The 13,416-nt window shown below is 47.0% G+C and overlaps 1 protein-coding gene across 15 annotated transcripts in view; it reads left to right on the top strand.

The window, feature by feature from the left end:
- The first annotated feature begins 205 nt into the window (after positions 1–205).
- Positions 206–13,416, top strand: part of CD44 (CD44 molecule (Indian blood group)) — a 93,129-nt gene continuing 79,918 nt past the window's right edge. For all 15 annotated transcript variants that reach the window (XM_033207929.1, XM_033207928.1, XM_033207927.1 and 12 more), the window contains exon 1: positions 206–699. In XM_033207929.1, coding sequence (XP_033063820.1) covers positions 633–699 — 67 coding nt within the window. In that variant the 5' untranslated portion in view covers positions 206–632. The remainder of the gene's footprint in view (positions 700–13,416) is intronic.

Below are 13,416 nucleotides of genomic sequence, written 5' to 3'. Positions count from 1 at the left end.
CACTGCGCCACCCAGGGCAAGACCTCGCCCTGTCTCCAGCTCCTCTCCCAGGATATCCAACTACCTGTGTAACCCAGAGATCTTTCTCCAGCCGGATTCAAAGAGAAATTTAGCGGGAAAAGAGAGGCCAAAGGCTGAACCCAACGGTACAAGCTTTTATGATGCAGTCATCCTCTGTCCTGACGTCGCGGGGCCAGCAGGAGAAGAAAGCCAGTGCGTCCCGGGGCACAGGGGCCGGTGGGGTTCGGAGGCACACGCACCCCGCGACACTCCAGGTTCCCCGACCCACGTCCACGGAAGCCCCGATTATTTACAACCTCAGCAGAGCACGGGGCGGGGGCAGAGGGGCCCTCCCAGGAGGGCTGCTACTTCTTTAAACCTCTGCCGGCTGCTTAGTCACAGCCCCCCTCGCTTGGGTGTGTCCTTCGCTCGCTCCCTCCCTCCGTCTTAGGTCACTGTTTCAACTCGAATAAAAACTGCAGCCAACTTCCGAGGCAGCCTCATTGCCCAGCGGACCCCAGCCTCTGCCAGGTTCGGTCCGCCATCCTCGTCCCGTCCTCCGCCGGCTCCTGCCCCGCGCTCAGGGATCCTCCAGCCCCTTTCCCCCGCGCCCTCGGTTCGCTCCGGACACTATGGACAAGTTTTGGTGGCACGCAGCCTGGGGACTCTGCCTCTTGCAGCTGAGCCAGGCGCAGATCGGTGAGTGCCCGCCGCATCCTGGGCAGCAAGATGGGTGCGGGGTGCGCAGCGCGGACCGGGAGGTAGCCCCTCTGGCTGAGTCGGCCCTGGGGGACTGGAGTCAAGTGAGTTGCTGTGAAGTGCGTTGGGCTCCGGAAAGCAGGGCTGGGATTTGCGCTAAACCGTTGGAGAATGTGTCTGTGGAAGCACCGTTTGGTTGAAAGAAAAAGAGAAAGAGAAGAAAGTTTGTTGGGCAGGCTGCCGGCGCGCAGTTTTGGGCGAGGTCGCTAGAGCTGGAGCACATGGCAGAAAGTAACCGTTCTCCTGGATGCACGCAGTCGGTGTCTGGACTAACAGGCTCCTGTGCCCAAGGGCTTGTCAAGCCCCACCGGGCTGTGTCTAGGCAGGGCAGAGTTAGGCGGGGCAGGAACTGGGGCTAGAATAGGGCGAATGGCTGTTATCAAGGTTGGCACAGAAGGGGTCACAATTGCAAGTGTGAGACTGGCTGGCAATGGGTTTTCCAGAAAGGGGTCCTGGGTTCTCCCAACTACCCACTAGGCATTGTTCCAAAGCTTACAGTCCGCACTGCCACTGCCACCTTAGCGCTGTGGAAGCCTGAACCAGCTCTGCGGTGAAGTCTTGGGTCTCCATGAGATTCCAGCCTGGGACAGGGAGCATGAATAGGAGAGGCAACCACTGGACCAGCTGCTTGGTCCTTGCTACCTCCTGCTTCTGCCAATCAGTGTGGGGGAAATCTCAAGAGTGAGGTGGCTCATATTCCCTGCCTGGCAGCCTCAGAGCAGAGAGAAGAGCCTTGATACCAGGGCAACATCAGGGACACTGGGGCTAGGGCTCCAATATCTCATCCCAACAGGGTCAGTGCTATGAAGGGGAGGGGCTGCGTGTAAGGTATATTCTAGCACGGCTCAACTCCAAGCATTCTCTTTCTTTGTCTATGTACGTACAGATAATTACACGGCCAATTCGCTTATCACTGGCCAAAATTAATTTTTCTCTTAAGAAGTGCCAGCTGGGTCATTAAGACAGCTCAACCTGCATGCAGTAAATTCTACTCAACAAATATTTATTAACCCAGTTCCATGGGGGTACTGAGAAAGTGAAACACAGTCCCACCTGGTTACTTTAGATTGAGTACCCAGTATAACTTATCTTGAATTACTTTCTGCTTTCTATATCTTCCTACTTTCTGCAGTAGGAAGAAAGTGACCCTAGGTAGAGGCTAGACAGGATGAGTTCTCTGTGCACATGCATCTCCCTTTCTGTGTGAGTAAGAGGTCATTACTAGGTGGGGATTTGGGGATCTAGGATTTATACTACTGAAGCTGAAATAGTAATAATAATGACAGCAATAACACAGCCGGTCACAGTGGCTCATGCCTCTAATTCCGGGACTTTGGGAGGCTGAGGCAGCAAATTTCCTGAGGTCAGGAGTTCGAGACCAGCCTTGGCCAACATGGTGAAACCCCATCTTACAAAAAATACAAAAATTAGCAGGGTGTGGTGGTGCAAACCTGTAGTCCCAGCTCCTTGGGACGCTGAGGTAGGAGAATTGCTTGAACCCAGGAGGCTAAGGTTGCAGTGAGCCAAGATTATGCCATTGCACTCCAGCCTGGGTGAAAGAGCATGACTCTGTTAAAAAAAAAAAAAAAAAAAGCAATACAGCACTAGCTACCATTTACTGTATATTTTCACTGTGCCAGGCATTATGTTAAATCCTTTCCATGTGTTGTCTCATTCTCCCCTCACAATGGCCTAGTAAGAAGTTTCCTGTTATCAGGCCTGTTTGACAGGAGGAAAACTGATGCTTAGAGAGGTTAAGTGACTTGCTGCATTCACATAGCCAGGAGCAGTGCTGGATGGAAACCCAGCTCCACTGAGCTCCAAAGCCTAGGTTTAGAATATGTTAGACTGTATAAGACGGACAAACTTGGAAAGGATTTCAAGGAGGAAAGGATTTTGGTGGACTCTAGGCCTTAGGGAAAGTTCCAAAAGGGACTGGAGCTCAAATAAGCCCTTGAAAAGTGGAAACACTCAGTATGGGAGAGAAGAGTCAAGTTGGAGATCAGGGAGAGCCCTGGGCCTGGTCTCAGAGAAGAGGACCCTGGTGGTTTCCCTATGGCCTCTAGGGAAGTTTATTTGTATGTTACCTACCAGTGCCATCTTCTGCTTTGTCTTTGGGCATTCTGACTCCTGACTCCTTCCAACTTGTCTACCTGATTCTTCTAAAGGGCCCCACCTCCAAATATTTGGCACGTCCTAACCCTTGAGGTTCTCCCAGAGACTGGCAGGCTCCCTCCTGCCCCGAGTTTCCACGGCCTCTTTGTGCAGCATCATTTAGAGGAAGCACAATGAAGTGCCAGTAGCAATAACTGCCCCGGCCCTCGCTTTCATGTGCTTGTAAAGTTGTTTGGCAGGAACTGAGACTTGGAAAGGAGACGTGACTTTGTCACAGGGCTTGGGGCTGGGCATGGGGTGGGTGGCGGGAGGGAGAAGGAAGAAGGGGGAAGGAAAGGAGCTCTTGTTGCCCCATTCTGGGGAGTGGTGGACTCTGGACAACCAAGAGGAAACTTTGGAAAGGAGCAAGGCTTTCGGGAAGAGGAAGGGATCCGGTCTTTGTATGGGAAAGCAAAAAGTGGAGAAATGGCCAAATGTAGTTATGTGACATTGGACCCAGAAACTCTGAGTTGGGGAACAGATATCTTGAATTAGGGGTCCTGTGCAGGAGGAAGAAAGTGACCCTTGGTGGAGGCCAGCAGGGATGAGTCCTTCATGCACACGCATCTCCTTTTCTCTGTGGGTGAGGGGCTCTTTGCTTGGGAATTGCATGCCTGGTGTTGAGAAAGAGGTGAACGTCTGAGAGTCCTGGGGCTTGGGGCTGGCACACACCTTTCTGCTCCTTTCTCTCTAATTGAGCATGAGAGACTCCGCCCCTTGTGGGGAGTTAGAACTTTGGCTGTGTTTTCCCATGTGAAGAAGCAAAGAGGCAAAGTTTCATCTCTGTTGGGGCTAGCATTGATTAATTGAGGTACTCCCCATTCACACATTGGACACCTACTTCCTGCAAAGGCATGGTGACAAGTCCGTGTGTGGGAGGCTGGCAGCCAGAAGGAAAATGTTCCATTTGTTTTTTCCCAAATTTCCCCACAAAGGAGGGGATGCTGGACAGCATGGAATTCTTAGTTTGTGACAGATTCCCTTCCATTCATTCAGGAACTATTTCCTGACTCATTGTCATAGACTCAGAGATGGGAACTCTAAGGATCATTTAGAAAACCTGAAAGAGAGGGACTAGTGACTTCCCCTCTCTGAGACTTGTTAAGATATTAGGGCAGGGCATTTTTCATTGGTCTCTCATATATCTCTATCATGAGGACTGTGGGAGCCTCAACCCCAACCCCTGCACTGGGCGGGGAGGGTGTGATCTACTGGGGTAACAACATTTGTTTCACGCCTTAAATACTACCTTACACAGTCATTACAATTTTATATATTACTTTACAATATACCCAATTTGAATTTAATGCAATAATAATGACATATATTTTTGACCACAGAGCAGCGTTGGTGTTTGAGAAAGATTCTCTGTATTGTCCTGGGGCTTCTAGCACCTCCTGGAACATCACTAGATGGTTAGGAGCACCGAAGTTTCAAAAGCCTGACACTCTGCTATGGTACCATATGGTCCTATGTAAAGCAGGGCCCTAAGTCCCAAATCCCTGGGAAGTACCACTCAGTGAGCACTGACTCTATGCTAGACATGAAGCCAGGGGGTAGCACAGGATATCTTATCTAAGCCTCCTAACAGGCCTATACACCTAGCACTCTCTTAACTACATTTTCTAGATAAAGAGATCGAGACTTGTGGAGATGGCATGACTTGCCCCAGGGTCCAGTAGTAGAGTTGGGATTTCCCTGCCATCTAACATCCTCCCATGTTAGACTCCAGGGTTTATGCTCCTTCAATTCATTATGTGTCCGGAGGACTTTGAAAACTGTGCGTGGCTCTCCCACACTCCCTGTCTCCTGTGGCTAGCATAAGTAAAGTGTCGCATGGGTGGCTTCTCTCTCCACCCCCGGCAGGCTGTGGACTCTTGGCTGCCCTGCCCTGGCCTGTCTTCCCAGGTATGGCCACAGATATCAGAGATGCCAACCAAGTTATTTGGAACTAAAATAAGTCACTTCCCTTATCAGAGTCCAGCTGCCCTCCCAGACATGCTCTCATTTGCAGGCTTGGAATAAAGGGAGAAGTGGTTGCTTGTCTACGAGACAAGTTGGGGCAATGCCCTCTGCCTGAATATTAAGAAAGCAGCACTACAGGAGCTCTCACTCTGACCTGGCAAGCATTTCACATGCACTGACCCAGAGACCCACTCCTCACATCTCATTAGTAGGTTGTGTGACCCCTGGCAGGAGGCTGACATGGGTCTTGAACTGAAACCCACTGTGTGGCTCTAGGTGACACATGGCCACCCAAGTGAGGTTGTGGATCCACCTGCAGTGTCAGATGCTTCAAGGCTGGGGTCCCCTGATGGAGAGGAGGTGGTTGGAGATCACCTGGGCCTCCCCAGCACTGCCTCCTGGCTGGGGCTGGGGCTGGGGGTAAGAGAGTAACTGCACTTGTGTTTCCCCAGCACCTTCGCTTTAGCTCACTCCAGCCAAGAGCCTGGAAGGGAAGTGGTTCCTGTGAAAGAATGAGCTGAAGCACGTGGCAGATGCTACCAGGCACCGTGTAGTTTTCAAAGGGGATCTTTTTCTGCCTCAGAGAGAAATTCTGGGGTTTGAACAGCAAGAAGCCGATGACTCAATTTCCTTTGTGTCCCTGCTTTAATGGGAAGGTTGCAGGCGTTCTTTAGAATTGCAGGGTAGGTTGATACCTTCTACCTTAAATTTGAATCCCACTTTTCACTCACTTAGCAGGTTGAATTTTTTTAAGTGTACCCCCCACGGCTGCCCAACTGGGTTTGGGAGGCAAGCCCGATTTGCCAGAGTAAACCAGAAGGGGTGCTTTCTAAAGTTTGTGGTTCTGGAGTCTGGTCTGGCATGGATACAGTCATTGTGTGTTCCAGATTTTCCAGGAGAGTCAGGATCTCAAATATGCAAACACTCTACCAATTGACGTATAGTGTATATTTTGACTAAATGTTTGTATATTTTTCCACAAATAAATGCATGACTTCATGTAATTGAAAGTCAAACATTTTTAAAAAATGCTTTTTGCATAAAGAAATTCACATCTTTACAACTCCTTAACTAGGATGGTGTCAATTAAATTAATGTTTGATCCAGGACATGTGTACTTTGGAGATAAGTCTTTCATATTCCTCCTCTCTCCATTGCTCAATCGCCCCACTGTGTGACGTACAAAGATAAGCCACGTGTTTGATTCTTGTTTGCTGGATGTGGACATATACACATCGCAGATGTGCCTGTAAGTACGTGCCTGATGGATCTATGTGTGCGGTGGGAATTGGTGATGCCAAAGAATGCTAAAGACTTTCATGCCCCTTAAAGGGGAAAATAACCACAAGAAAACAAATTCTAATGTATCTTCTCCTGTCTGTCTTCTGCAGCACTGGGGGAGTCCCCTGATAACAGGCATCATGTCATATTCACTTTTGTGGGCCCAGATCCCAGTAGTATTGACACATAACTGTTGAACTGCAATGAATGTCTAGAATATAAGTCATGATATCTATATATATGGAAGCATGCTGTCAATATGGCTAAGGTGCAAATACATTTATGTGTAAGTGAGAACCGTGGTGATGGCTGTGTTGCTCGGGACAGGGCTGAGGAGGGCGCTTGGCTGACTGACTGCCCACCACAGGCCTCATGTTTGGTCTACCCCAAACAGTGAGCTCACCCATCTGTTTGTTTGTGGCTTTGCTGGCTGCCTGCTGTGACCGCTGGGGACATCTGGCTAAAGACAGGGTTACTAGATAGTTGGGCTGAGAAGGGAGTGGGAGCCAATGAGATGAAGACACCAACCCCAAATTTAAACCTCAAAACAAGAACACTCCCCAGCAGCAGCCAGCTTGGAGTTCTAGTTATTTTGGAGATACTGATATGAGGTTAAGATCCTTGGGTGAGAGGCCCACACTCCTCCAGCCCCAACGCCTGCTTCTGGAAGGTGGTGGCAGAGGACAGAAGTAGAAGTACTACACAGGAGATTCTTGCCTTCTCTGTTGGTCTCTTTGGGCAATTATCAAGCTGTCGTCTGGCCGGATACTACTGTAGCTTCTTCAGGGGCAAAGCCATAGGGAATCCTGACATCCAACAGGGAGCCACTTTGGCAATGGCAAACCGTGTCTCCTCTCTACAGAGCTTGTGATGTCAGAAATTACCCGTAACTGGGGTAGGTTTTGTTTTCCTGAAGATTGTCTGCCCAGCTAGACTTGAGAGACAGGGAGACAAACACAGAATGAGGGGGTGGGTCTTGTGGGGGTGGGGAACGATGGAAACTCGCAGAGCCAGATCTCCCCGAGTTTGAGGTGCACTGGCTGCCTGGGTGTGTCCTCCTGAGGCAAGTGTCCCTGCTAAGTGCAAGTGTGGGCAGACAGATCTCAGGTGGGTGGGGAGGGACTGAGTCACCAAGGAGGTGATTTGCAAAACTCAGGTCCCAGAAACTTTCAGGTCTTCAGCTTTTAAAAGTAAAGGTTAATTGCAAAACTCTGGAGTTTAGGGAAGAGATTATTCACATAGACCAGTCATTTTGAGTATCTGCTGTTGTGGCATTACAAGTCTCCTTTGGCAGTGCCTGAAAATTCACTTGTTTTTGAGAGCTCTTATGCTTTTTCTGCTTGCATCTTTGCATAAGTTCTATGTTTCTGAGAACTCTCACCACTATTAGTAATAATAGTAAACACTTACAGAGTGTTGGTCATGTACCAGCGCCATTCTAATTGTTTCCTATATACTACTGCCTTGTTTAATCCAAACACTGACCTCATGAAGGTGGTGCTGATATTATCTGTCTTTTACATATGAGGAAACTGAGGCACAGATAATTGAAGTAACTTGCCCAAGGCCATGCAGCTGATAAGTGATGGTGCTGGGATTCAAACTCACATCTGGCTACAGAGTTCATGCTCTTTGTCACTACATTAGAGTGCTTCTCTTCGTATATTAAGATATCGAGGCACCCCAGAAATCCAGACGATTGTACCTGGAAGTACTGTAGTTGTCTTCAAAAACTTCATTTGGGAATCTAGTTGTGGGTGAGGTCATAACATCCACAGAGCTTTTCAACATGATGTCAGAGAAAGGGGCTAGAATTGCAAAAATGAAGGAGGAGGAAGTTGTAACGGAAACTTCTTCCAATGCATATTCTGAGTTGACTCATTCATTCCGATCTCTGAACAGAAGCTCTACTCTCTTCTATGTGATGGAAAGTTGAGGATAGGGTAGGACTGACGGGGATGTAAATTCAGTTGTTTGATCATTAGGATAGGGTAGGGCTGAAAGGGATGTGAATTGAGTTGTTTGTTCATTATCACTTCATTATTTGTCACCTGGATGAAAGGTGAAGGTGGCTGATTAGTGGTTCTCCATCATCTAGAACTTTGGGAAACGAGATAATCAAACAGCAGCAAAATATTTGCCCTCAGCCTACAGGCCCTTGGTTCCAGGGTCTTCTCTCTACCGGCTAGAATGGATGAGGGAGGGAGGCAAACTCTGAGAAAAGAGACTGTCAAGAGTAGGGTTGTACATATCCAGGGCACAAGGAATTTGGCAAAAGCTGGAAGTGTGCTATAGCCCTTCTCTCCAGCCCTAGCCTAAACCAGATGACCAGGCTTCTATTTGGCCCAGCATGTGACCATCCCATCAGGGAGCAAGAGAGTTTCCTCTGGGTACCCCTCACTGAGAAAAAAGCCACCCAGGAAGGAGGAGGCAAGGCCCCCTGGGAACATCTGGCTCAGTCCACCAGAAGGGACACAGGCCTTTTCCTGGGAATGGGGACTCATCCCAGATTCCAGCCCCCTTCCCCAAACTTTTTACATTTTTTTTTCAATTTTAATGTATCTCTTTACACTTAAACAGGCCTGCAGTGACTTCTAGGAGGACCCACACACCAATCATGGAAGTAGGCAGCATCTTTTTCCACTTCCTTTCCAAGATAGTAGCACGATAACAGTAAAGCCCCTTTGTAAGTATTCACCATTATGCACATTAAGATGCCAGGGAGAGGGCCGAGCACGGTGGCTCATGTCTGTAACCCCAGCACTTTGGGAAGCTGAGGCGGGCTGATCACCTGAGGTCGGGAGTTCGAGACCAGCCTGACCATCAAGGAGAAACCCCATCTCTACTAAAAATACAAAAAAATTAACCAGGCATGGTGGCACATGCCTGTAATCTCAGCTACTCAGGAGGCTGAGGCAGGAGAATCACTTGAACCCGGGAGGCGGAGGTTGTGGTGAGCCAAGATCACACCATTGCACTCCAGCCTGGGCAACAAGAGCAAAATTCAGTCTAAAAAGAAAAAAAAAAAAAAAAGATGCCAAGGAAATAAACAATTCCATGCATCCAACACCTGGTCTCCTGCCTGTGGCTTAGAAGGACATTTCTGCCCAAGCCTCTAGCCCCAGTCTTTGCACGCTCTAAATGAGTACCTACTATATGCCAGTCAGAGATGTTGCCTCTGCTGAATGTGTCCAGTCCAAAAACCAGAATCCAACAGAGCTAACTAAGCACCATCTTGCAGGAAACCAGCTGATGTAAGCTCCGCAGCCACCAGTGAGTTGCTGGGCCCACATTAGCCTGCAAGAAGGGGAGGGGAATTCAGGTAACCCACAAGAGTGTTGCTCACACAGAGGGGATAAAAGTTTGGGGAAGAAATCTCCTGTTAAGGAGTTTGTTTTTGCAGTGGATCCTCTGTGGTGAGACTAGTTGTCTTTACAATATCATTAGAGGTCAGGTACATTCCTGTAGACTCCCTTAAGTGACTTACTTTCTCCTATTGTTCCCCCTGAAAATTCATAAAAACCTCACAAACACATCTCCATTTAAAAAGAGGAAGTTTAAGAGATGGCATGTAATGGCTATCTCTTCTCTTTTGTCAGTGAGCATAAAAGCTCCTTAGGGAAAAGCCCAAACCCTCTACACATTTTCATATTCATAATAGCCCTGAGCAGTCAGCACAGTTCCCCAATTATAGTGGGTACTCAGTAAACACTTGGATGGCTCACTGAATTAAGAACGTTTCTAGACTTGGCTAGCAAGGCCATCTCTGTTACTTATTTTTCGTGATTTTTATAGGTTCTGTCTAATTCTTTTTCTTCATTTTTTTTTCTTTCTGGTTTATACAAATCTTCTTTCATTTTTCTCCATTGCTGCTTGTAGCAATCTTCAACCCCCTTCCCCCCTTGAAATTTCTGTTCTCTGCACTCTCTTCAGTCTAAAGAGTTCTTTCTCGAGGTTTGAAATGTAACGCAAGGCAGGGAAAGTTTACAGCTCATTGTATTTTGTCCAGTAGAACGGGGATCTGGATTTCCTATAGGTCTGACTGCCTCTTTGTCTACACCTTTACTTCCAAATCTAGCCTCGTGTAGAAAAAGACCCCAAACCTTAAAGTCATGTTCTCAACAATCCTCAGAGAAAAATTGTTGGCTTTTTGTCACTATGCCAGAGGAATAAAAGGGCAGTTGTTTCTTTCAGTCAATGGTTTGAAAACCTCCCAGACTAAAAATCACCTCCATATAATCAGACGCTTGGTGTGGTATAATGAGAATGAGGAGGTCTGGCTTTGAGGAGAGTCATTTAGAAGGTATAAAGACAATGGAACAAGACAGGAGGACCCACACACCAGTTAATTCCCCTCTTGCCACTTAACAGCAGCATGAGCTTGGGCAGTTGCACTTGTTAAGTGTCTGGAATAATATTTAGCACATAATGTCTAAAGCTAAATGTTTATTTCATAGAAGGTACCCCAAGAATAGAAATGATTATTATATCTTAGCTTCTCTTTATTACTGATTCACTATGTGCTGCTAAGCAAAGTATTTCACCCCTATTTACCTCTATTTTTCCACATGTAAAATGAGAGGGTTGGATTCTAGTTGATCTGTGAAGTCCTTTCCAGACTCGTGTTCTATAAATTCGTCACTCTGTGAGCTTACTAACACCTAAGCCCCATAAAACCTAATGGAAAGAATAACATAAAACCACCATAATGCAGTGTCAAAAAAAAATTGATGCCTGATTTGTATTAAATGTCAAAAGTGAATTATTAATCCATGCCAGAAATAAACATATGGACCCAATTACGCTTGAACTCCAATCGGCAAGAGTGACTCGTAGGGAGAAAGTGCTTTGCCCATAGTACTTCATAGAATCCTCTAGACCATGTGGAAGGTGAGCAGATGAAGCAGCTCTGGCCAGAGAATTTAGCAACATGACCCAGTCACACAACTGAAACTGCAGGAAGTCAGTCCTGGGATTACCTGCAGCATCTGAACACTGTACTCTTTATATTGTACTTTAAAAAACATTGCTTCACATGGCCAGAAAAACCAACCTCCGAAGGAGAGAAAAATTGTTCCCTTCACTCTCAGAGCTTCATGAGCACCTTGGACTTGCCAGTTTTCCGCAAGCAACCCTTGCAACTTGTTGGTACAAAATTAATCACAATATTCAGACAAAGCAGTACTTACAGGGTGAGCACTAGTATCCTATGCAACTAGGGTAGCCTGAGAATCTAGGGGAAAACAAGCAAGACAAAACAAAATATTATATATAATCTTCTCCCAAATCAAGGCACTGAGCAAGGCAGGCCTGTGAGATGGTGAATTTCTGCTTCTTCTGAGAGTCCTCCAGACCCCCAGTAAAAATTTCTTTTCATCATAAAACCAGAGAAATTCTTGATCAGGAAAAAGAAAGAAAAAATAGAAATCATAGAGATTGCACAACTTAGGAGTTTGTCAAAGTGTGTCAGAGGCTATAATATAAGGCTAGTTTCTGGCATTCTATCAGTCACTGAATGTCCTTGGTCAGATTATAGCTCCTACTTGTGCTCACTTTATACCCATCTGGAATCTACTGACCATTAGTTGAAATAAAATCCCAGATGTGCTCAGATCTCACATCCTGTGCAATGTCCTCGGTTATTGCAGATACGGTTCAGTCATCTGTCTCTCCAGCTAATCATACAGGCACAGTATTCTAGAAGTGAGAACCCACTCGTAGGCAGGAGAGGTTCTCCCTCTTAGTCACAGGGTGACTGTGGGCAAGGTCCTTCCCTTGTTGGTTGCCTCTGTCTCTCCAGTTATAAGATGGTGACAAACTGACCAATTTAAAATTTCCTTAAAATGTATTGGCACTGTGGGCAGAAATGAGGAAAGCGGAAGACCTAGTTTCTGTCCTCAGGGAGCTTACCATTTGGTGGAAGTAAAGTTAAACAGGTGAAAGAATTATGCAAGAGAGCATAACCAAGTGTCAGAAGATCAGGAAAAACAGATGTCTCAATTGTATGTGAAGGCTTCAAGGAATTTGAGGATGAGTTGAATGTGGAAAAGAAGATGGACAGAGAGAGGGGAGAAGAGAGAAACCCAGGGAAGGGCAAAACATGAGCCAGGAGTTTAAAGTGGGGAGTAAGAATGGCTTGACTGGGGCCGGGGGAGGGGTCAGCATGCTTGGATAAGAGAATTCATGTTAAGAACAGTGAGAGATGAGGTTAGACAGATTCCAGGCAATCAAGTAACAGTGGCACTGTCCACTGGCAGAAGATCCAATTTTTCTGCCCCAGAAACTCAGAAGTTCTCATGAATCACCCTCTCAGACAGTGCTAGACAGAGTTCAGAAGCAGGCCAGCTCCAACAGTGAGAAAGAACTTTGGCAACTTTGCCTGGGTTAGAGAGTGGCAATTTAAGTGAATCCCAACAAGACCTACTGTGGCAATAACAAATAGATTTTAGCTCAAGGAACATTTCCCATTGACTGCCTAGAGGCCTCCTGAAATGCTGTGCTAAGAAGTCAAACCTTGGCTCAGGTATACAGAGTGCTGTGATCCATTAGTGATGTCTGCTATGGGCACAGTATGAAGGATTTGACCCCCATGCATCACATGGACATCACCGTAGAAGAACAGCAGGCTTTCTTTGTTAATGTTTCTGAGAGTTGTGTGTATAGTCCTCTGGGAGTTTAGCCATTCTAGAATCTGGCCAGCTAGCCATGCTATAGACTCTATCTCCTTCTAGAACAGTAGAAAAGCAGTCTGTTGCCCAGAGGGCAGAGTTTAGTCACTTGAGCCTTTTGTTAGGATTCATTCCCATTCTGTCTTCCCATTTACCCACTTGAAGTTAGATGCTGGGATCCAGATAGCTCCTGTGTTTGAACAAGGGCCAGACTTCCTGGCAAAGGGTCCCTTCTCCCCATCAGTTTCTTCAGCTGCAAACTGAGAAGACAAAAGTGATGCCTCACTCGTGGTGGCGACAGGAGGAATAACTAGCTAATGCGAGGAAAGCCTTTGTAGATGAAAGGGTGTTATGTGCATGTTAATTACAACGTTTATCAGCCCTGGAGCCTCTGCATTCTCAGCTGTCACTGGAAGCTCTTCTGTGCCTCCCAAATGCAAACAGCGGCCGCATTCCACGAACTGACCTCACTGAGTCCTGCTTAGAGCATCCAAGTCAAGAAGGCTGGATTTTGAGCTCAGCCTGGCCAGCTAGCTCACTCTGGGCCACTCAAGTTTCCCACCATTCATCCCCAAGGGAAAAAGTAGGC

Source organism: Trachypithecus francoisi, unplaced genomic scaffold (assembly GCF_009764315.1).
Source record: "Trachypithecus francoisi isolate TF-2019V2 unplaced genomic scaffold, Tfra_2.0 Lachesis_group8, whole genome shotgun sequence".
NCBI lineage: Eukaryota > Metazoa > Chordata > Mammalia > Primates > Cercopithecidae > Trachypithecus > Trachypithecus francoisi.
The sequence above is the reverse complement of the archived record's forward strand: the minus strand, read 5'-3'. Positions and strand labels throughout refer to the sequence as shown.